This window comes from Lithobates pipiens, unplaced genomic scaffold, assembly GCF_037356315.1.
Source record: "Lithobates pipiens isolate NorthernLeopardFrog02 unplaced genomic scaffold, aLitPip1_a1.2 Scaffold_8, whole genome shotgun sequence".
Taxonomy (NCBI): domain Eukaryota; kingdom Metazoa; phylum Chordata; class Amphibia; order Anura; family Ranidae; genus Lithobates; species Lithobates pipiens.
Window position 1 is genome coordinate 483,333,258 of NW_027507903.1, and position 25,631 is coordinate 483,358,888.

Genomic DNA, 25,631 nt, shown 5'->3' on the forward strand with positions numbered 1-25,631 from the left:
ATGCCCTCTTTAGAGAAAGGGCTTCCAGGTGACACTAGCTAAACATCACCCCTAGGCTCCAGGATTGTCCCAATTATCCTGTGAACACATCTGATTATTGCCAGCCTGGTTCAGTGAGGCCCGATTCACACCTATGCAATTTTAGTGCTTTTTGCATTTTGCACTACAGAACATGTTCCATAGGAAACCATGTTAAATGAACTGTAGTGCAAATCTGCAAAATGCAAAAAGCACTAAAAAACTGCATAGGTGTGAATCCAGCCTAAGAGGTGACTATATACTGAGCAAATACGAAGAACAAATCTTCTAATCAAAAACCAGCTAATGGCATTTCCCGCACAGCCATTACCGGAGTGCCATGCATTTATAATCTGCAAGCAATTCCGATTTAATACACCAAAACACATGACAGTTCATCTGACGTTTAGCAGTCATTCAACATTGATCAGGTCATTCCCTTAAGATTTTGGCAAAACTGACCGGCACTTCAATTCTGTACCCATCACAGGATGCAAGCCATTTATGTAATAATCCGCAAAACAATTGTAGCCAGGAGGTCTCATCCCAGTTCTCGGGAGTCAAATCAGGACTAAGCCCACAGACACATCGGGCTGTTTTGACATGCAGTTGACTTGTCAAATTGCCGGCAATGGCACAGTCCAAAACGGTGAGACAGCAACTTTGCGGCGCTGCACCGATCCCCAAAAGTAGTTCCTGTACTACTTTTGGCGACTTTGGGGGCAATTTAAATAGACATCTGTGCAGAACCCAAACAGATGTCTGTCAAATCGCCCCCAAAGTCAGACTGCATTGCCAGTTTGAAATCCTGCAAGTTCAGCTGAGCTCACAGGATTTCAAACCCACTCTAAATGTGAAACTGGGCTAACCTGGATTTGTATTTAGGTGAGAAACGAATTAGCCAACAATGGGTATCAGGAGGGAAGGTGGAACTCAAGTAAACCTGCTAGGTGCATCCACTATAATTAGTCCCCACTCCTCAGCATCTTATCCTTACCTGCCTATCGTTTTCCCATCGTGTTCTGCCACTGCAGGAGAAAGCAAAGACTTGTGTAGGCTACAAAGCCGGCCATAGATGGTTCGAATTTTGACCGGTTCAGCAGGGACTGGCCAAGATATGGGCAGGCTCAATGTACCCAAGTAAATAAATAGGTTTTTGTGCAAGTACACACACACACACACACACACACACACACACACACACACACACACACACACACACACACACGCACACAATATAATATACATACACACACACACACACACACACACACACTTTATCCACACATACCTATATGTACACTTTAAGCAGACATTTTTCAAATGCAATGGAAAAGGCAAGAGCAAATCTTACTTATATTTTCTAAAGCACATGGACTCTAGTGTGCTACACCAAGTACTAGTAAAAGCTAAAACCAAACTGCTCACTATGGGTTTACTGCATTTCGCCACATTAAATAAGGCATGTAAGGTCTACCGATTCAGACTTCTAAGCTGAGAACTACATCTGGAACGCTCTTGTCCATAGGGCAGAAAAAGACCTGATGCAGCAATTTATTCCAGCACTACCCGGAGCTTCCCAGGTGTCCACTTAGCCTGCAGCGATATTGTATTTTTCTGGTAAACCAATTCTACAGCAAGAAATTGTCCTTCCACTCAATGATTCTCCCACAGCCGAAGCTGCCTCTTCATTAAGTTGTTGTTAAAACAACTCTAGGATAAGGTGCCAACCTGACAATGCCATCAGCGCAGGCTGTCCTTGAATTGGCGAGCGATCTAGTAATAATTAATATCCATTTCCTGGATATGGGCTGGACTCTGGAGGGACTGCAAGGTCATACAGCAACATGCCACAAGTATACAAGCTGGACAAACGCAAAGAAATGCACAGGTCATGCATGACTGTTTGCCAAATCCTGGTATTTTATACAGATCGTGGTCTTAACTAAATCCCTATGGCTATTGCCATTTCTGAAATAATAAATCTGACTAAGAAAATGAATCCATTTTGTTAGAACACAGCACCCTCTTACATACCAAAGCAGGACGGACATTTGACAAGAGGCCATAGTTCTACCAAGAAGCACTGAAAAGCCTGCTGAATCTAGCAAAAAAGGATTCCGAAAAATGATCAAATCTAGGCCATCACCAGACCTCAGAAAGTTCCTCTCCCCCTCTAGTGTGTCCTCTGTTTTCTTTACCTTGCTGCCACAGCTTTTATGATTCTCTGTGACATGATCAGACTTGTAAAATTCTTGCAGGAGAAGTCAGTCAGTTCCTCTTGATGTGGGCAACCTCCACCAGAACTACATCTTCCAAGAACCCGTTCACTACACAAAATATGTGGGTGGGTTCCCGTGATTAAGGGCAGCAGCATGGTTTTCCTGGGAAAAGGAGAGGGGCAGAGGATAGGCAGAGCCGAGCAGGGAGAGGGCAAGAGATAGATGAGTTCTTTAATACGGTAGGCAGAGCTGATAACATTGTTGGGATTTCAGTGCAGCAGGGAAAGTTATGTCGGCTCACTACAGTGAGTTAGAAGCTCTCTGGATTTCTGGCAGTTCAAAAAGGTAATCATAGGGGAATCTGTATGTATTGCAAAGCTGTACTGCATATGTCTCTTGCTTGCAAAGCCAGTGCCCAGGAGTTGAGGCACCAAGCTTTTAGGTTCAAAGACCAAGCATAGACTGCACATGTGACAAGAGGATGCAGTCCCATCAAGGAACACAGCGAGAAATTTACTGATTTTGGTTACCACAGTATACGGTATTCTGTGCTTGAGCCCTAGCCCTCTATGAACCCATGGACAGCCTACTCCATTTTGGATGCATAGCCCCATGTGGCAAGAATGTGCACCATCCAGAAGCACTGTGAAAGTCCTACTAAAAAACTGGCTGCAATAGATGTATTAAACAAAGATAAACAATGGTGGATTTTAGTAGTGCCGATACATTCAGCCTTCTGGAGTGACTTTGTGGCTGGGAGCGGCTTATTAAAAATTAGTGATGGGCAGATCTGTAGCAGAGATGATGCTGAATTATCTCCAATGCCATGAAGACTGGCTGGATCCTACAAATGAGATCATCATTATTACATGGGATATTTAATATACAAATCATTTTTTAATTATAAGTCACACCGCCACCTGAGACAGAAAATCCAAACATTCCCAATTACTGCCCAGAATTAGCAGATGTGGCTGCAGACATAGAAGTCAGTGGCCTAGTGCTGAAACGGAGTATGTAGAGTAGTGTGTAAAAACGCTGCATAAATTATTGGTGCTATATAAATATAATAAAGTACATTTTCAGGACCTTCAGAATATCTGCCTTTAATATTTGAGGACTCACAGATGTTGTGTGCAAAAAAATAAATACAAACATTCTCTATCTGTACTTGTTCCAAGGTAGAGACTCAAAGCAGCACTAAAGCCATTCTGATCTGTGTAACAGGCAGGCCAGCAAGCATTTTTAGCCATGGATACACGCATGCGCATCAAAAATGATACACCCCCCACCATTTACAATTAAAGTTAGTGTTCTATATGTATTTTTTCTGTGTTGTATTGCATTAGGTTAATACCTCAATGGTGATCCCAACATGGGAAAAAAAAAATATATATATATATATATTCAGTCTCAAGGAATGAGATTGGAGAAGTGGTTTAACCTTAAACTTCGCAGGGGGGTTTTCACTGTCGGGGTAATAAGGATGTGGAACTCTTCCACAATTAGTGGTGGCTACGGGGATTATGGATATTTTTATGAGACTCTTGGATGTGCATCTTAAAAGAAAAAAGATACAGGAAATTATAGATACTGACACATGTGCACCTACACAGGTTGAACTGGATGGACTATTGTCTTTATTCAACCTTACCTACTATAATTCTGCAATTATTCAGTAGTATGCTGACATCAAATGGAGGTTTTGGGGTACTACAACTGGTTTATTATGCGATTTTGGTTTCTCCCCGTGTCCTCCCCTCCTGTTTAGTACCACTTATTTCAGTCCTAGCTAGACTTTCCCCCTTCATGTTCTCCAGTTATTCGCAGAGACAGAACTTAAGAAAGTCACTGGTTTCTTCTAAAAATTCTTAGTTTGGGGGGGGGGGGGGCTGTTCCTCTTCATTGCAGTGATCTGAAGCACAATTGTGTTGGATTAAACTGTTGCATCCTATTGATGCCTGGATGGTGCCAAGTCAGCAATTGGTCATACAATCTGGACAGCCTGGTTCTATGGAGGTATGTCAATACATAAGAGGCATTTGAAACAGAATAGTGAGTGTCACCAAGTGACTTGAAGGACATTTTTTTGTGCTTTTGTACCCATAACTTGTAGTACCAGGCGCAAAAATGCATATTTGTGACTCCATAGACTTCTTTAAAAACAAAGCATGTGAAAATCCAATTTTCAGATGCTCCTAAATAAAGTCAATAGGGTCGAAAGCTACAAGGAAGCTCTTTTACTTTCAACATTAACATGGCAAGCAAAAAACACTCATATGTGAATGGGCCCATTGAGAGCAATGGGATTCTTTGCTTTGGCAATTGTGCCACAAAACACACCAATGTGAATGAGGCTGCGACTTTACCAGCTGCGTGCTTGTTCCAAGTTGAGAACTGGTAGACCTAATTACTTTGAGCATTTTTAATGTGGGTGTCCAAATCTGCCTAAAACTACAAGTCAGCAGTCCAAGAGGTTAATAAAAAGTGCAATTCACACAATGCATACAGCCAACCCATGCAGTTGGGGGGACGTGGAGAGCAGGACAGTCCCCAAAAGCATTCGATGTAAAGATTCTTCAGCGGAGTATAAAGTCTCACCAGTGGCCTCGCAGTCCGTGGAGAACTAAATCACTCCAAATAAATGAAGTTCAGGGGAAAATTACAAGTGACTGGATCTTACAGCAAAAGGATTCTGAAAAGCGTGGTGTAAAATTCTAGAAATGTGGCTAAACTTGGTTTTTAGACAATACACACTGCTTCAATGTGACATTGAACAAGGATTTGGAATTTTTTGGAAGGAATATTACTTCATCTACATATGAACTGGTAACCTCAGCAGAAACTCTGCATTAAAAAGTAGAAACTGACCCACAAATGTCCCATGACAATGTCACAGTGTAAAGGTGGGAAAAGAAAAAATGCAAACCTCCACTTTCACAATTGCTTTACTAAACAAGTGTTTTGTATGGTGATCCACACATGATACATGGGGGGGCATTTCTCTCTCTTCCCCAAAAAAATACAGACTTAAAGTGAAACTTTAGCTAGAAAATTAAGACCTACTAGATTACTTGTCTCACCCTGCTCTTCACATGCTCAGTTGCTCTGTTTTTAGGCACTTCCGAGTCTGTGAAGGCCAATCTGCTCACTTTTAACCCCCCCCCCCCCCGCCAACGTCTGCAAAATGGTTAAAAAGCGACCACAAAGCACAGCTGCCCCCTGATTTCAATGGGCAGGGGCGCTTTAGGAGCAGTGTATACACCGCTCCTACAACGCCTCAAAGATGCTGCTTGCAGGACTTGAGCATCCTGCCAGCACACCGCTCCAGTGTGAAAGCCCAAACTGGGATGAGAGGAGAGGCGCTTTAAAAGTGTGAAGTGGCCTTAGCAATCCCAGCATTCCAGGAACGCAACTTTTTTTAAACTGTTAAATTGATCTGTTTAGCTCTGCTTTATGAATTACTTCCACTGAGGGGGTCTGGGGTCCAGCAAAATGGCAGCCTCCAGCAAGGACAGACAGAACAATGCTGGAGGCAATTTACAACACACTCATTTTGGTAGCAGAATTATTAATGTGGAAAGTATGCTCCTTGCAAAAAAAAAAAAAAAATGTTATCGAGTTTTTATGGGTAAAGTTCTGCTTTAAAGTGGTTCTAAAGTCTTTTTGACCTTCATGCATGCTATGCATTAAAGCAGAACTAAAGCCATCAATTTAATGGTTAAAAAAATAAAAAAATAAAAAAAAAGTTCAATTCCCGGCATGCGGTCACATGTCGAACTGTCAAGAAAATGGCTGGTGTCATAACTGATCACATGTGCATGCAGCTGGCTTCTCTTTTGGATCTGCATGTATTGTGTATTTTCTGAAAATGTGCTTAACCTGAAAAACTAAAATGCAGCCACTACATAAAAAAAAAACGTGTTGTATGTTGTTTACGTGTGTGTATGTGTAAGGCATTGTTCTTTATGCAAGGGCGATATCAAACTTCTAAATGTTTTACAATGACAATAATGGACTCCTAGTGAAAATAAAGAGAAAAAAAAAAATGCTGCCACGACGTCTAAGGACTGGTAAGCTGCAATATGTCCTATTTTAGGTAAGGTGTGTTCTGTAGGGGGTCGTTATTTTCTTTTCAGCACAGTCACCGACTGTTGGGTTAGTGTGCTCAGAGCTACTCTACATGGAGAATAAAATTATAGGCACTATTGCCCACAAATTAGCCTGCTAGCAAAGAGCTGTGTGCCAGGCTATGCCAGTAATCAATTCTAATCAGATAAGGATTTAGATTTAATAAGAATAGGTTTTGTCTAGACTTTAGCTGTCACTGGACCCGGATTATACAATTCCCTCACCCTGAATCTTGTGACTTTGGCAGGATAAGGAATTGGCCAGAACTGGAGCTATTTGTACCAGTTGTGGGCTGTAAATAAAAAGTAAAACAATGCAAATATTGTCACAAGGCAAGATGCTAGTGGTTCAAGGTCTTGTCCCCAAATCTCAGAATCCAGAAGAAGAGTGCCCACTGTTCAACATAAACAGCAAGAACTGATGATGCCAATGTGGAGTCTGAGTTCTGTAGATTCTCAGAAGGGGGGGGGGGGGGGGGGTGAGAATGGGCAGGATGCCATGGTGAGGTCAGACAAACAGCCTCTGTGTTGGTGGTAAACATGGTGATTTATCAGCAGTGCTGGACAGCCCCAGGACAAGGGATGTCACAGCTCCAACATTCTGCACAAAATAAAATTAAAAAAAATATTCAGACTTTTTATTTATTTAATTTTTAAACAAAGACACAAACACTGTCTCTGGAAATTGACTGCTCTTGTAGGACTCTGGCCACCTGAACACCGAAAATCTATTTTTCAGTAAGGCCAGCCATACAGAGTGAATTTCTTTTTATGGGTTGCAGGAAAGAAATTGGCTCGATTCCTTCATCAACACTGACAATGGAAGCCATCCCTGCTGGGAGAAGATCATGATTATCGCTAACAGCTATAGCAGCAGCTAGTGAAAAATCGCAAAAGAATCAGGCAGGCTGTATCCAAGTTGATCGATCAACATGGTACTTTCAGCTAGCCCATTAATGGTTCGAACTGGCCGAGATTCAAACAGTGTATGGTCAGCCTAAGTCTGGCATTAGGCCTCTTTGTGAACCTGCTGCAGTTTTGTACCCGAAGATCCTACCAGTAATGGCACATTTTACTGCAATCTGATAATGGCGAGATAATGCTTCCCAATTATGAAAGTCTGTCTTAAGTCCTGACAGGCATGGAGGGGCACATACAGCAGGCTGCCAAGCTGCTGCTAAGAGATGGCAGCTTAAAAAAAAGGGGATTGTAACGGGTATGGTTTAATACTAAACATATTATACATACCCGTTTTCTGCAATGGTTCTGCACAGAGCAGCCGTGATCCTCTTCTACTGTACCCCACCAGCGCTCCTGGCTCCTTCTCTTTGAGTGCCATCATGGAAACCCAGCTTGCCCCTACCCCCAGCCTACATTACAGGATTTGATCGATAGCCTCAGGATCCAATGGCTCCTGCCAAATCTGCCCTCTGAGGGAAAGAATGAAAAGAACCGCTGCTCTCAAGAACATCGCTGGATCGAGATCAGGCTCCATGTGCGTTTCCTGCATGGCATACAAAGAACAATCGCCCTTGCGATCTGTAGCAGGTGTCAGCGCATCATTTTATTTTGATGGGGGGGAAGTCCCCACTGTCAGACTACAATAGTGCATCTGGTGAGTTTCCTGCATGCATGTCCCTTTTTACACTCATTTCCCCCAGAGCTACCCAATCGGGTGCAAGGAATCTCCCCTGCTGCGCTATTGCGATTGCTGGTATTCCAGCAGAGCTGTCTGACGTTCAGCTTCCGTTGATCAGAGAGGGCTACACAGTTCGAAATTCAGCTGGTTGAGCAGTGTACCCAGGTTAAGAGGAAACTTCCATGTAAAAATAAAAATTTTGATTTGCTTCCCGATATATCTTTGAGAGAGGAAATCCTTCCCAAGGGGACAGGCGGAACCACCCCCCTGCAGTCTGTTTCAACCTCTATAGCATATTACAGCAAGGAGCGAGTTCTGAACACTGTGGCCGATAATAAAATCTGAACACAAAAACGTAGAAGATTACAATGAAACGAATGGATCCAGGCCAAGCTATTCAAGCAGGAAAATTGTATTAAACAATCACTCCACAAATATCAGTGTGAAGGGATATGCTGGTGGACATTAGAGAGAAGGCAGAGAAGGGCACCTTGAGCTCTCATTGAAGGCAGTGCAGTGACCGTTCCGTATGCAACAGTCAGGTGGGGGAGGGAGGGTGATAAACAAAAAAAAAGAAAAAAAAAAAAGACGCGTTCACAAGGACAGCGAGAGACCTTTCCAATATTACATTCTTCCTCTGGAGAATTATATTATATATTACACTAATATGGTTCTAGGCTACAGCGTTCGTAGACATTCAAACATAGTTGTCAATGTTTTGCAATTAGTTTGTGGCATTCTTGTTTCCTGAAGCCATGAAGATCATTATGCTGCCTCTAAAGAGTATGGCACGCTCCCATTGTGGAATATTTACTACATTTTTATTGTAGTTCATTGCACAGCATATAAAATCCCCTAAAAATCTAAATTTTCCCCAAAAGATAAGAAAAAGAAAGAAAGAAATAAAAAAGAAAAAAGAGAGAAAAGATACAAGTACCACGTCAACTCTAGGGCAACATCCCCAGGTCCTTCTTATAACATTGCAAGATCTCCTCTACCCAGAATTTCTTCCATAAAACATCCCTACCCCCTGACATATGCCTGAACTTTCTGTGCCACCAAAATTACTTTCTTTTCTCTATGGTTAAAAAGTTTGGGTCTTGTTTTTTTGATATAGTACAAAAGTGATTACACCCCTCACATTTTTGTAAATATTTTATTTAAATTATATATTTTCATGTGATAACACTGAAGAAATGACACTTTGCTACAATGTAAAGTAGTGAGTGTACAGCTTGTATAACAGTGTAAAATTTGCTGTTCTCAAAATAACTCAACACAGCCATTAAAGCGGTTCTTCACCCTAAAGGGGAAGTACCGCTAATCTGATCACTCCCCCCCTCCGGTGCTACAATCGGCACCTTTCAGGGGGGAGGGGGGGTGCAGTAACCTGGATAACCCAGGTATCTGCACCCACTTCCGGGCAGACTGCCACAGACACCCCACGCCCCCCCCCTCCGTTGTGTTCTGGGAGACACACAGTTCCCAGCACACAGCAGGGGATCGGAAGAGACATGCAGCGCGACTCGCGCGTGCGCAGTAGGGAACCGGGCAGTGAAGCTGCCATGCTTCACTTCCCGATTCCCTGACAGAGGATGGCGGCGGTGGCAGCAGCGAGACGAGCAATCGCTCGTCATCTGCCGCTGACATCGCTGGACCCTGGGACAGGTAAGTGATTTTATTAAAAGTCAGCAGCTGCAATATTAGTAGCTGCTGGCTTTTAATTTTTTTTTTTTTTTTTTTTTTTGGTGCAGAACCACTTTAAAGAGGAAGTAAACCCTGATGAGTTTACTTCCTCTTTCATTCCCTGCAAAGGCAAAGCATAATGGACTACTATGCATCGCATAGCAGTCCATTATGTGTCACTTGCCTGACACAGGAGCCAGCGAAGTTGCCGCTGTCCCCTGTAGTCCGCCGCATCCATCTTGTTGGTGGGGTCTCGCAGCTCCGCCGCTGTCATTCGGCGAAGCCGCGATGACGTCACTCCCGCGCATGCGCACGGGAGCCGACACGCGCGGCAGCTCCGTCGCAGAGAATGCCGCGCTCAGTGCGCCTGCGCGCCGCTGTCTACGGCGCATGCGCCATAGACAGCGGTGCCCGTTTTCGGGCAAATATCTCCTAAACCATATAGGTTTAGGAGATATTGCTTGGACCTACAGGTAAGCCTTAACCTAGGCTTACCTGTAGGTCAAAGTGGTTTGTAAGGGTTTACAACCACTTTAATGTCTTAACCACTGGCAACAAAAGTGAGTACACCCCTAGGCGAAAATGTCCAAAATTAGACCCAATTAGCCATTTTCCCTCCCTGGGGGCATGCAACTCGTTATAGTTACAAGGTCTCAGTTGTGAATGGGGAGCAGGCATTTTAAATTTGGAGTTATCACTTTCACTCTACTGGTCACTGTAAGTTCAACATGGTACCTCGTGGCAAAGAACTCTGAGGATTTGAAAAACAATTGTTGCTCTACATAAAGATGGCCTAGGCTATAAGAAGATTGGAAAGACCTTGAAAAATTATCTACAGCAAGGTGGTCCGTTTCCATCTGTCAGCCTATAGACAGCAGAGTGGACATGTCAGCCACCTGCTAATTGGGGATCAGCAGACAGATCCCCTGCTGAGCGGGTCACCCTGTTCGGATAGGCACAAGCGCCGCTCCGCGGCCTCGACCTAGCTCCGGAATGGCGGCCATCTTTGTAAACGGCTGCCGGGTGTACAATGTGATCGCTCTGTCAAATAACGGAGCGATCACTTGTAAACAAACCAGCATCATGTCATGACGCCGGTTCCGCTCTCCCCTCTGTGTACCGATCTGTACAGTGGAGGGGAGAGATCAGATGGCAGCAGCGCTGTGGGCTGGATCTGTAGTGCCCACAGCACTACTCTGACAATTGCAGTCACAGCCATTCCTCCATACTCTGCAATACCCTGCCAATACTCGGTGATACCCAGCCATACTCTGCAATACTCACAGTATTTCATAGCAATTACAGTGGGGGAGATGACGTGGATATTACAGTGGGGGAAATTGTGGATATTGCAGTGGGGACTATATGGTGGTGGAATTTTCACAGGTTTTTGCAAATTCAATTATTTGCCAATCCGAAAAATTATCCGATCCGTGACTGATCCTAGGAACAAGCTGATCCGTGAGCTTTTGATCCGTTGCCCCCTACACAGGGTGGTTTGCATGAAAATACTCTACCTATGAACACATTTTGATGTGCGCATAAATGCTCCCAAGTGCTAGCCCACCACTTAGTGTCAAGAATGGGGGCTCTCGAGAGGAGTACAGAGGCAGAGTGCTGTGAGGGTTCAGGAAACCATGCACCTCCCACCCGCCATGATCTGCCTGCACTGCATAGAAAAGTACAGAGGCCCAATAATGATTGGAATGGAAAGGATCTCTGAAACATAAAAGCGTGATGAAGGCAAGGAAGGAAGCAGGGAGTGCAAAATATAAAAATCGGATTAAGCTTTAGCTTTAAAAGATGAAAAATGAAATATGTTGTAGTTTGCAGTCCTTCAATGTAATGGATGCAGGGTTTTTTTTTTTTTATCACGCCAAGAATGTTTTCAGCAAATACTTGTTGATCTTGCTAGAAAGGCAGTGTCTTTGTCACTTCCTGTGAGGTGCATCTAAAAATATCTTCCTTCCTAGCTGTCTTCTGTAAACTAACAATTGCCTTGCAGAGTTGTAAAAAGCTCAGAACGGGGTAAATAGAAATGCACATATGTTGGCAGGTAAGGCCTCATGCACACGAGACGCAGATGAAACCTCTGTCAAAAAAAAGCTGAAACGCGCGTTTAGAAACGCGCGTTTTGCCGCGTTTGCATGTCGCGTTTAGACGCGTTTAGACGCGTTTAGACGCGTTTGCGTTTAGACGCGTTTATAAAGATAACATCATGTAGACCCTCCCCAAGCTCTCAAAGCATTTTTTTTAACTATTTCTGCTATTTTGATCAGAGTGAGCAGCAGCAGCATAGAGAGCAGTTGTACACTTGCATTTGCCGTGTCACTTGCCACGGCACCTGCCACAAGTTGTGGATTGTCCACTTGCCACGTCACTTGCCACAAGTTGGGGATTGTCCACTTGCCACATCACCTGCCACGTCACCTGCCACAAATTGTGGATTGTCCACTTGCCACGTCACTTGCCACATCACCTGCCACGAGATGTGGATTGTCCACTTTCCACGTCATCTGCCATGCCACCTGCCACAAGCTGTGGATTGTCCACTTGCCACGTCACCAGCCACATCACCTGCCACAAGTTGTGGATTGTCTACTTGCCGCGTCACTTGCCACATCACCTGCCACGTCACTTGCCACATCACCTGCCACAAGTTGTGGATTGTTCACTTGCCACGTCACCTGCCACGTCACCTGCCACAAGTTGTGGATTGTCCACTTGCCACGTCACTTGCCACGTCACCTGCCACGTCACTTGCCACGTCACCTGCCACAAGTTTTGGATTGTCCACTTGCCATGTCACTTGCCACGTCAGCTGCCACGTCACTTGCCACGAGATGTGGATTGTCCACTTTCCACGTCATCTGCCATGCCACCTGCCACAAGCTGTGGATTGTCCACTTGACACGTCACCAGCCACATCACCTGCCACAAGTTGTGGATTGTCCACTTGCCACGTGACTTGCCACATCACCTGCCACGTCACTTGCCACATCACCTGCCACAAGTTGTGGATTGTCTACTTGCCGCGTCACTTGCCACTTCACCTGTCACGTCACTTGCCACGTCACCTGCCACAAGTTGTGGATTGTTCACTTGCCACGTCACCTGCCACATCACCTGCCACAAGTTGTGGATTGTCCACTTGCCACGTCACTTGCCACAAGCTGTGGATTGTCCACTTGCCACATCACTTGCCACGTCACCTGCCACGTCACTTGCCACGTCACCTGCCACAAGTTTTGGATTGTCCACTTGCCACGTCAGCTGCCACGTCACTTGCCACATCACCTGCCACGTCACCTGCCACAAGTTGTGGATTGTCCACTTGCCACATCACCTGCCACGTCACTTGCCACAAGATGTGGATTGTCCACTTGTCACATCACCTGCCACATCACTTGCCACATAACCTGCCACAAGTTGTGGATTGTCCACTTGCCACGTCACTTGCCACAAGATGTGGATTGTCCACTTTCCACGTCACCTGCCATGCCATCTGCCACAAGTTGTGGATTGTCCACTTACCACGTCACCAGCCACATCACCTGCCACAAGTTGTGGATTGTCCACTTGCCACACCACTTTCCACGTCACCTGCCACGTCACCTGACACAAGATGTGGATTGTCCACTTGCCACGTCACCAGCCACATCACCTGCCACAAGTTGTGGATCGTCCACTTGCCACGTCCCTTGCCACGTCCCCTGCCACGTCACCTGCCACAAGTGGATTGTCCACTTGCCACGTCACTTGCCACGTCACCTGCCACAAGTTATGGATTGTCCACTTGCCACGTCACATGCCAGTCACCTGCCACAAGTTGTTGATTTTCCACTTGCCACGTCACCTGCCAAGTCACTTGCCGCGTCACCTGCCAGGTCACTTGCCACGTCACCTGCCACAAGTTGTCTATTGTCCACTTTCCACGTCACTTGCCACTTCACCTGCCACGTCACTTGCCACAAGTTGTGGATTGTCCACTTGCCACATCACTTGCCACCTGCCATGTCACTTGCCACAAGTTGTGGATTGTCCACTTGCCACGTCACTTGCCACAAGTTGTGGATTGTCCACTTGCAATTGCAATTGTTTAAAATATTTTTCTAATGGTTTTTCATCATTTGCAATCATTTTTGAGATTTTTAATGTAAAAAAAAAGGTCACCTTTAAAAACGCATATAAACGCAAACGCGGCTAAACGCGGTTGCCGCGTTCAGCCGCGTTTAGCCGCGTTTAGCCCCGTTTTGCGTCTGAAACGCAGAAATTTTTGTCTCTGAACGCATTTTTTTGCTTCTGGAAAAACGTGATTAAACGCAACTGCATATAAACGCAAAAAAACGAGACTGTGTGCATGGACACATAGGATAACATTGAATGAGTTCAGGTGCAGTTGAAAAAACTGTCCAACTGCATCTGAACGCGCGTTTAACTGCGTCTCGTGTGCATGAGGCCTAAAACGGCTCCACTTTTTTTTTTTTTTTTTTTTTTTTTATCTCTGCATTTTGCCTGGGAGTCCAACTTTAAATACTATACACGCATAAAAAAAAACCAAAAAAAAAAACAGCTAAATCTGCACTGAACACAAGTCAGACTACTGCTTTTTAGTAGTTGAATTGATAGAATAGATAGAGAATGACTGGTGTTATTTCCCCACAGGGCTAGGTATAAAACCAGCATGGCTTTTTTTTTGCAGGAAAGCTGTGTTGCCCGATAGTCTATTTTAGGCCAAACGCAGAAGTGAATCGCAAAGAAAAAATTTTAACTTTTGTGTGTGCAGATTGCAGCCCTGTTCCCTCCAGCACTCCTCAGGCGATTGTCCTTGTGAGCGACACATGGCATCTTTTGTTCGCCAACGCCATGGATGCGCTTACATTAACACAGCACATCTCTTTCAAGCTGCATCAATCTGACTGGATTTTAGCCTTCGGGCAAACTTATATTTTCTTCCTTTTTCAAACAGCTTTGTCAGGAATACAATTTAAAGACCTCAAATACTAGACAGCGAGTTTACAGATGGTGTACTTTCTGATACTTATGTCCAATACTTGAACTCCAGGTGATTTGCAAATGGACCAAAATGCAGCAGGTTTAGCAAGAACCAGATAAAATTTCAATCCACGTGTGGCCACTGGTTGAACAAACGTTAATAATAATATTATTTATTATTATTATTATTATTATTATTATTATTATTAATAATAAATAAAAACCCACCACACACACACCTTGACTCATGCATGACCAAGCCTTATGCCCCATACATACTATCAGTTTTTCTGCTGATTTTACTTTAAACCATGTAGTGCAAGGGCCTGCAAAACTCCTAAGGTTTGACCTCCTGGTTTTGGTAAATCCGAAGAAAAAAAAAAAAAAAAGACTCAGCAGAAAAACTGATAGTGTGTATGGGGATTTGGGCCTGGTTTACACCTACGCATTCCAGTGCGTTTAGATTTTTTGCAGAAATGCACTAGTCCATTTAACATGGTTTCCTACACATCTGTGCTTTTCCACCTGGGCACTTTTTGCAAAGGGTCAGAGTCCCCATCCAATCCAACCCCCCCGGGGCAGGTTATGTCTATCGGTTTCGTAGACATAGTGGAAAATGCATAAAAAAAAAAAAGCAGTGCTTGCATTTTTGATGCTTTTCAGCTGTTTTTTCCTGCAAGACAGACACTTCCTACAGCACAAAACAGAATAAAACTGCAACAAAAAACACATCCTATGCAACCTACATAGGTGTGATCCAGGCCTAAAGCAAGGTATACATGTAAAAAAAAAAAAAAAAATTTATATGTATATTTTTTTCACTCAGCCTTTAGGTTGAACAAAAAATAAAATAAAAAAGGGGAGGAAAAAAAAAAAAAACACAAACGATGTGGATGCAGAGATCTCTCACAATGAACTACTGCATTCTGACAGCGGGGACTCTCACTCATAAGAACTGGGCAAATTGGCCAATGGCTGAAAACGTTGATCAAATGCTGGTTGTCCAGCAGGAACGGTCAACAGAAGCCGATACACTGTCTTCTGCTGGGCAAACAGTGTTGCACACAGACCAAAATTCTGCAAGTTCATACTGAACCAGCCGATTTGTAATAGCATTTTTGTTTTTTTAAACTAAAATAAAAAAATTGTTATACTTACTTGCTCTGTGAAAATATTGCACAGAGCGGTCTCTTACCTCCTTTTCTGGAGTTCCCCCACCAACACTCTTTGCTCCTCCTTCCTTGCTGGTAGCCCTTAGCAGGCAGTGTGCTGTGGGGGCACCAATGCAAGTCAACACTAGGAATAAATTCAAACAGCGGTCTTTCTTTATTGAAACATGAATTACAGCTGTAAAACAGCCAACACGTTTCAGCCGCAAGGATTTAGTCATGGCTTACCAGTGCAGGTGCACCGCCAAGCCAAATTGATAGAGGCAACTCAGCCACGCTCCCTCCTCACAGGGCTGGACTAGCAGCAGCAGGAGCCAATGGCAAATGCTGCTCTCAGAGTCTTTTGTGAGACCAAAAAGAGCATTTGGTCAAGCGTTTACCATTCATTACCATGCATTCTCCAAAACCGATTTCCCCCCCCCTCCATAAAAGACCTTTTGGGGGTTATTTATTAAAAGGCAAATTCACTTTGCATGTGCACTGAAAATGCACTTGGAAGTAAAGTCACTTTAGATCCAAGGGGGATATGCAAGAAAAAAAAAACAAAAACACACACACACACACACAATTTTAAAAATAAAGGAAAAAACCGCGCTCGACAACGGTGGGAAGTAAGAGAGGATAGTAATAACAGTGGCTACGGCTAAATACTAGTTATATCATTAGGTTGCTGCCACCCACAAAAGAAAGAAACTCCAAAAGGTGTTTCCTCCAAAAAATAAAACAATATGATAACCAGGGTGATTGGCGCTACCTACAAGTAAAACTCCTTATATGTATGTATATCAATATAGAATTCTGAATATATCATGTATTCATCTAGAAGAATATATATATAATAAAGGGAGGCATAACCCCCAAAAAACTACCAATCTGTAATTTGAAATTCACAAGCTACTCAGAGTTCCCAAAAAAACAACAAAGTTCCTACTAAAGATATATTCCTGGGATTAACAAATAATTCCAATAAGCAACAGAAAAGGAAAAAACGAAACCAGACACCAAACTAGAAACCAAAAAGAATTTTTTGTATCTGTATCGCTAAGAGACAGTATTCCCTAAAATCGCATAAATGCCGAAGTGTGGTTTGAGTAGGCAAATTCCCAGTAAGAGGCGTATGTAAATGTGCTAGTGAGCTTATAATCCCAAACATGCAAACTGTAAGTGTAAACGCTAATATAGATACATATGCAAGAATTTTTTGCCTAAAGTCGCATTATCGCCAAGATGTGCAAAAAACCAAATATAAGGTGTATATAAATGTGCTTAATAAAATTAAAATTCACAATACAAAATTCAGATTATACAACCTATGCATGCAATATGCTAATATAAGCATATATATATGGAAAAACAAAAATATATTAATAGTATGGTATATAAGTATATAAAAAATTATATCAAAAAATATATATCAAAAAAGTGCAGCTGAAAAAACAAAGGGCAAAAAAATGTGTACAAAAAAGAAGAAAGAATATATATATATAAAAAAATATATATATATATATATAAAAAAGCAAAGGGTCTCTTAAAAAAACAGTAAATAACAAAAAATACAAAAATAGTGTCCAAATTCCCAAAAAATCTCTTCAACAGTGCAATTATAAAAAGTTCAAAAGATGTGACTAAAGTGCTCCTCGTGCAATCTCCAACGTGACTTCTGTGTTCCCCCACAAGATCCCCCACTCACCAGAAGAATAAACCCCTGCAGGGGTAATTCGCCTTGGAATCAAAGTCTACCGATAATCAGCTCTTCATTCGCATCCAGAGAGAGTTTTTTCAGTTCCTGCTGATGTCCGGCTCATCAATCGCAACCAAGGGGGAGATTTCCTCATAGGAAAAAAATTGTAGTCTCCATAGTGTGGTTTGTATAAAAAATCAATTTATTGCCACAAAAATATAAACAAATAAAAACATAAAAAATGATAAAACAGAAAAGACAATTCTCATATGTTGAGATATGTTCAACATATGAGATATGTTCTCATATGTTGAGACAAGAGGAAGACGTCAATGACGAAACGCGTTCGACGGAGTTACGCCTATTACGTCAGTTCCGTTCGTTGGAGCGCAGTTGGAGTGCAAGCCGTAGCTGCGTGTCCACCGGGCGGTTTCCACGTTCGGATTATTATTGTTATTTTTTCGCGCTAGAAGGGCTCTATCCCTGGGGGACTTACAAACACTGGAGTGACTCTAGACAACAGGTCATATCCTGGGACATCACCATTATATATATTTTTTGGTGTCTAGTCCTTTGTGTTATCTGGGATAAAGCACCATTAGCGTATGGTTATTACCTTTCTCTCAGCCCTGTTCTAGGATTTTTTATCTTTTTCCTGGAACGTTATCATTCATATATGGAGGCTGGAAAGGTTTTTTAATGGACTGTGGTTCCACATCTTGTCTCAACATATGAGAATTGTCTTTTCTGTTTTATCATTTTTTATGTTTTTATTTGTTTATATTTTTGTGGCAATAAATTGATTTTTTATACAAACCACACTATGGAGACTACAATTTTTTTCCTATGAGGAAATCTCCCCCTTGGTTGCGATTGATGAGCCGGACATCAGCAGGAACTGAAAAAACTCTCTCTGGATGCGAATGAAGAGCTGATTATCGGTAGACTTTGATTCCAAGGCGAATTACCCCTGCAGGGGTTTATTCTTCTGGTGAGTGGGGGATCTTGTGGGGGAACACAGAAGTCACGTTGGAGATTGCACGAGGAGCACTTTAGTCACATCTTTTGAACTTTTTATAATTGCACTGTTGAAGAGATTTTTTGGGAATTTGGACACTATTTTTGTATTTTTTGTTATTTACTGTTTTTTTAAGAGACCCTTTGCTTTTTTATATATATATATTTTTTTATATATATATATTCTTTCTTCTTTTTTGTACACATTTTTTTGCCCTTTGTTTTTTCAGCTGCACTTTTTTGATATATATTTTTTGATATAATTTTTTATATACTTATATACCATACTATTAATATATTTTTGTTTTTCCATATATATATGCTTATATTAGCATATTGCATGCATAGGTTGTATAATCTGAATTTTGTATTGTGAATTTTAATTTTATTAAGCACATTTATATACACCTTATATTTGGTTTTTTGCACATCTTGGCGATAATGCGACTTTAGGCAAAAAATTCTTGCATATGTATCTATATTAGCGTTTACACTTACAGTTTGCATGTTTGGGATTATAAGCTCACTAGCACATTTACATACGCCTCTTACTGGGAATTTGCCTACTCAAACCACACTTCGGCATTTATGCGATTTTAGGGAATACTGTCTCTTAGCGATACAGATACAAAAAATTCTTTTTGGTTTCTAGTTTGGTGTCTGGTTTCGTTTTTTCCTTTTCTGTTGCTTATTGGAATTATTTGTTAATCCCAGGAATATATCTTTAGTAGGAACTTTGTTGTTTTTTTGGGAACTCTGAGTAGCTTGTGAATTTCAAATTACAGATTGGTAGTTTTTTGGGGGTTATGCCTCCCTTTATTATATATATATTCTTCTAGATGAATACATGATATATTCAGAATTATATATTGATATACATACATATAAGGAGTTTTACTTGTAGGTAGCGCCAATCACCCTGGTTATCATATTGTTTTACACACACAATTTTAGCTTGCACATGATTGGATAAAATCAGCAGAGCTTCCACTCATTTCAGATCTACCCCTTATATTTAGAGCGACTGCACTTCCAAGTGCACTTGCAGTGCAAAGTGGATTTACCCCTTTGCGTTCATAACCACTTTAAAACTTCACTATAAAGCTGGAGATCGGCATTATTAGCTATTACATTTCTAAGTACATTGCAGAAGCACAAAAAAATAAAAAATAAAAAGTGTGAAATTAGTTTGCTTCCTTACAGCATGCTGTAGAGAAAGACCCTTGGTGTATGTGTAAGCAGTGGTCTCACACACACCATTCAGAATCAGAACCAGAGCTCTACATTTAGTAATAATTCTTCCTCCTGATTGAAGAACTCTAAGCTCGGACCCAGCCATAGCCTGGGTCCCTGGTAATTGGGGGCACCAGATGCCAAAAGGTCTACTTTAGTGTTTTTTTTTTTGGTTTACATTTTTTTGGCATCAAAGGCTTGGTCCACCCCCCAGTTTCCAGAATTCATCTAGGAGAATGGATGTGGTGCCCCCAGTGCCTCCTGGGATGCATGATGTGCAGTCCTATTCAGCAAAGAGGAGGCGGCAAGCCTAGAAGTGCCTGCACCCAGAAGAGCAAGCAGGAGTCAGACAACATGGAGGTGCCAGACCCATGCAGCAGCTCCAGAAAGGAGGACACCTGCGCTCAACGTTGGACCCGCTGGTTAGGGGTGTACGCTTACTATGTAGAAGACAGTAAAAGCCAAGTACGGGGAGAAAATAAATAAATACATAACTAGTGGGAGGGAAAGGGCTGCAGTTCATTTTTAAAGGACTTGTTCACACAAGCAAACTGCCCTGATCGGATGGCCACAGACAGACATTCACTGAAGGACAGTATTGATGCGCTGATCTGCCCCCCCCCCCCCCCCCCCCTTTGATCTGTCACAAGTGACATTTCAGTTTTATCCTCTGCAGCAACAGTGCAATGTGGTGGTTTGCGTTACAACTTGCTGCTCTTGAAAAAAATAACTTTTTTTTCCTGCTGCAAAGCGGTGTTGTGGACAGACACCACTGGAAACCAGACAGACATTCTGCCTCATCTATGTATGGAATTATGCAGAGAATGGCTGCCAGCATAGCCCCAACACATCTGGTATGAAAAGGCCAAAAAGTGCAAAGACTTTTTGAAGCAGCAACAGGTTTAAAAAAAGGAAACAAAAAAATAAAACATTTTTTACAAACGTTATAAGCACCCCCAGTCATCTTATATGGTTTGTTCCAACCCCTGTCAAGAGTCCCTTTTGCTGAACAGGTCTACTGGCAGGATTAACATTTAAATAAAACTATAATACAGGAGAGACAAACAAAGCCGCTTTGTTAATGCTACCATTATCACTGTTATTGTCTCTTGTCAATACGGTATCTGAAATCCTAACTCTGTGCACCAACCTACTACACTGTGCAGAATGCCAACTCAAGCTTTGGTTCAGGAGTGCCCAGCTGTGACGTGATGCAGAGGTGGAGTAGCCAGGACAGAACGCACACAAAAATTCTGGGAATATAATCAAGGGACAACAGGAAGTACAGTTTGTCCAACACAAGAAGAACATGTGACAGATAAAAAGCAGCAACATAAATTCACACCATCTATTCTGACCAGTCCCTGTTATGCACTGTCCAACACAGGGGACGCAAAGTTCACATGACCATAAAAACAGATTACTTTCTCAGAAGTGCATTCCCTCTCCGAGCCTTGCTGTACCAGTACTGTAAATTGCTGGACAACAAAATTCCCCTCGTTACTCATGACATTGGCAATTTGTGGTGCAACAAAAATAAGCGCAAATGTGCACCCACGAGACGCAACCAAAAGCTGACCACACAAAAACCAGATAACTGACTGGCTGGCTAAGAGGGGTCATTCACAGCTCTGCCAGGCATATAGGCAAGGACTTTTAGTTTATTCTATGTCAGCGACGCAATAGATGAGGCCGTAAAAAGGTGTATGACAGCCAGGGGCTTTTTATTTATTTATTTATTAATAAAGGCTCCCATACCCTTGTCCTAACAGGTTTACCCTAAATAAGCCTGAGCAGGTTTTGCTACGAGACTGCAGCTTTGGACTCCAATGGGCATAACGTAACTATTAAAAAACTGCTCACAACAGATCCTAAGTTGCCCACAAACATTAGATATACAACTGCACAATCTTCTTTAACCGCAACCTGGTTTTAGCCACAGAGAAAAAAACAAAAACAAAAACCCACACAAAACACACACAAACACCTGCCCATTTTGTATGTGCACTTCCAAGTATGCACCTATGGCTCATAAACACAGTGTCACTTCTAAATAGGCGTTCAATGCTGCAATACTCCCATCTTCAATCACCAAAATATGTCATCTTACAGAAGGTCCCACAACTGTGTTGATTCATCACAGCATGAATGCAGCCCACTAATTATCTCATATGACCCATAAGTGGCCCCCACCACCTTCCCCAGCACGAGTTGGGTAAACAATGGATCAGCTCACTGTCATATGATCATTGTGAAAGCCGGGAAGGGTCATATGGGAGGGGGGAAAAAAATAAAATAAAAAAGTATCCAACTCAGCTTTCTCTTTCAGTCCTATTTTGTCAAGAAAATGCATGCATCTTTTTAACACTGAAAAGAAGGTAAAGAACTTGGGTCTTGTAGGTGGGGGGGGGTGTACAGAAAAAAAAAAAAAAAAAAACCATAGTCTGGTCATACAACTAAAGCTGGCCATAGACTCTGTAATTTTCTTTCCTGCTACCACGGGTTGCAGGAAACAAATTGCTCGATTTTGCCCCCCCCCCCCCCTCCCCAGACTCCTTCCTCAGAGTTATTGTGTTCTCACAGCCATGGTGAATGGGGGGGGGGGGGGGGGTTGGTGGGCATGTGGCTTAAAGTTAATGTGCTGGTCTTAAAAAAAAGAAAAAAAAAAAAAAAAAAAAACACAAACAAACACCAAAACGTGTGTGTAATAATTTTTTTTAATATATATATACATACATACATACATACATACATACATACATACACACACACACACACATATACACACACACACCAAACATGAAAAACTTGAGCGCTATAGTACAACACCCCCACCCCCCTTCCAGAAAGCATAAAAAATTAATAACACCACTTACATTGTCCTGGGCAGAAGATGGAGGGGAGTTGGCCAGGAGGACACACCTATCGTCATATTGGTCATTTTGTGAATCCGTGCCCTCGGAGGTGACTGGCATGTGTCCTTTACGCAGCCTCAGGACAGACTCCGGACTGGCAGCGCTCCCCTCCTCCTCTCGATTTTGTGTGCTCATGGGATGTGGGGGCCCCTCCGTATCAGACGCTTTGCTGCTTGCACGGGCAGCGCCACGGGCAAGATCTGAAATAAAAAAAATAAAAAAAAGTTTAGTCTGTTAGACACACACACACACGAGAACATCTGACATAAGCCAATGAAAAAAAAACAAACAATGCAATACAACAGACACACAGAATAGATTACCAAGGCACTGGTGACACGGGAACATTCTGGGGAATGCGGTATAGCTCAGGAAAAGAGCTGTGAACATGCATCACCTTGCTTATATATACACCTCTATGTGCAATAAAGGTTACTGATTTACCCTTTACGATAAAAGATGTGATAGGGTCAGCTTATCACCACTTGGTGACACAACATTAGACCCTAGTACCCAATAAATGTATTAATATAACACAACACGATTGTCACAATAAAGTCAAAGTGCTTAGTAAACTGGCCTGTGACTTCACAGGTGCCAGGAGCAGATCTTTGGCTGGTAAGAAACGCTTGATTACTACTCTGCCCACACGCACTGCGATTTTTATTCACTTTAACTCATGTTCTCGCCGTCCTACTGCCCAAGTGTGCTTTTTATTTTATTCTAACCAAGCAAAATAAAATAGCTTGAGAATGCCAAATACTAAGAAAATGTTCTATTTGATTCAAAATACATCAGCGTAAAAAAAGTCCATACATACATACATACACTACCACTTGATCCGACAAGGATATCAGTCATGTGGCTGGATTGGAGATTAGCAAGGATACAGCAGGATAGCACTGATATCGGGATCGTTTTTTTTTTTAAAGCCCAACTGAAGTTCCAGTTAGTGCCCAAATATAAAGCTGTCTCAACAGGCCCCAGAGTCTGACTACTCAGACTGGCGACATATTCTAAACGAACCTGATCAGACACACCCCCTTGTTTCCTCTCCATGACAACAGATGCAACCAACACTCCATAGAGCACTGGAGAGGGAGAGCACAAAGCTCATTTGGGCAATTTAACATTTTTTCCATGGAGGTAGTTCATTTTTTCAGTGCAAGAATTTTTACTGTTTCACACAAAAACGACATGACAACTGATCGCCCACACATGGGTATACAACAAAGAACATGGCATAAAGACATGAGTAATATCTCGTGCAACGAAACATTTTAGGAATACAAAATGTCAAATAGATGACCTTACAGTAGGAGCCGTAGGTCCGTGCAAGTTTGCAAGTTCCCTAGGCCCGAGAGCCGGGGGGGGGGGGGGGGGGTCCATTTTTCATGCACCACTGTTCACCCTATGGATAGTAAATCTTGCTGGACACAGGGAAGGGGGAACTTTTCAATGAACTGTACTAAACAAAAAGAAAAAAAAAAAAAAAAAAAGGGTGCAAACTTTCCCTGAAACATAACAACTTTGGAAGTCTTATGTGCAGTAGGTATGCCCCAGGTGCATTTTCCTGGCGACAGCCCTATGTTAGAACTGCTAGCTGGGGGGCATACTTTTACGCTTTCGACTAGACAATTGTTTTCATTTAATTCCACCGACTTGTGTCAGTTATGAATGTCAGAAACTACTGGAAGGATTTTGTACCCATGTTTACTTTTTCTTTAAACGGTATGAAGCACATATTTATGGATTGGGGAGCTTTGTTTTAACATTTTAATTATCATAAGGCATCACATACATGAGTGGCTAGCTGGGAGAACAACAAAAGATATAGGGATAAGTCTTTGGCACTCACAGCGTTGAGGATTGTCTCACTTTCCCTGAAGACGAACCATTTTCCTCAGGATGTATTTCTTAAAAAAAAAAAAAAAAAAAAAAATGGGAGCGTTGGTGTGACCATAAATCTAGGGGAGAAAAATTCCCTAGTACTCCAAGAAAACAAAAAAAAAAAAAAAATTTTTCAAAAAATAGAAAGCTTTATTCCTTCTGTGGACATTTCAAGCCAAAGCCAAAATATCAAAAAAAAGGTTTCCCTCTAAAAGACCCTAGAGTGGTCGTACACGGCAACAACAACAACCCCGCAACACAATTCTACAGTCATCTATAAAAATTCAGTAATATGTTACGCACCACGTGAAAGGAAGAATTTTAGCATCTGTACAGTTTAGGAAACAGATGATCACAGTAATGGTGGCGTACAGGGCCCAGTGATAGAATCCGTTAAAAGAGGAAAAAGCTATTGAAGGAGTTTGCAGTCCTGGAGCAAAATTCTGTAAATCCACAACGAAAAGACGCTTAAAGAAAATCTTTGGTCTATTGAAGAGTTGCAGTCAGCTGTGTTCTGGGAGAAGTCAGTCTGCTGACGTTCTGAGAAGTGCTCTCTTGTCTCTGTACACATCTGCTGGAAGGGGAAACATTTAACAGGGCACGCTCTGTTTCAGATAAAGCACAGCCAACCATCTGGGTCCTAAGTGCCTCTCCTGCACAGGCTCTGACCTCGGAGAAGATTCTGCTGAGCTGGCAGAAAAAGGGCATACCCAAACACACCGCACTGCCAGGGGGACAGGATCACATGGCTTTCATAATCAGCAGCTTAATATGCAAGAAAAGTCCAAGGCATTAACAGGGAAAAGGCGCTCAGGGCTGATTAACCAACTGGCAGAGCAGGGCAGGGCTTAGGAAGCGAGGGGGGTTGGAGACAGCCACTTAGAAACGCTCAGCAATAAGTTGTGGGGGGGGGGGGGGGGGAGGGAAAATCAGACACAGAGTACACAAGACAAAAAAAAATAAATAAAAAATACTTCTGTATCCAGTACACTTCTAGTTCATTTGTAATGGTCGAATAAATATTATTTTAGTTTTT

At 42.4% G+C, this 25,631-nt stretch overlaps 1 protein-coding gene across 4 annotated transcripts in view; it reads right to left on the bottom strand.

Moving 5' to 3' along the window:
- Window positions 1-25,338, bottom strand: part of ADIPOR2 (adiponectin receptor 2) — a 56,596-nt gene extending 31,258 nt beyond the window's left edge. Inside the window, exons 1-2 of one of the 4 annotated variants that reach the window (XM_077468893.1) lie at window positions 24,899-25,338; window positions 22,667-22,905 (exon numbers count right to left, since the gene is read on the bottom strand). In XM_077468893.1, the coding sequence (XP_077325019.1) occupies window positions 22,667-22,905; window positions 24,899-24,923 (264 nt within the window). In that variant the 5' untranslated portion in view covers window positions 24,924-25,338. Of the gene's footprint in view, window positions 1-22,666; window positions 22,906-23,028; window positions 23,182-23,538; window positions 23,582-24,563; window positions 24,587-24,898 lie in introns of those variants that run through there. The other 3 variants (XM_077468896.1, XM_077468891.1, XM_077468892.1) reach the window with 3 other exon arrangements.
- Window positions 25,339-25,631: the final 293 nt, after the last annotated feature.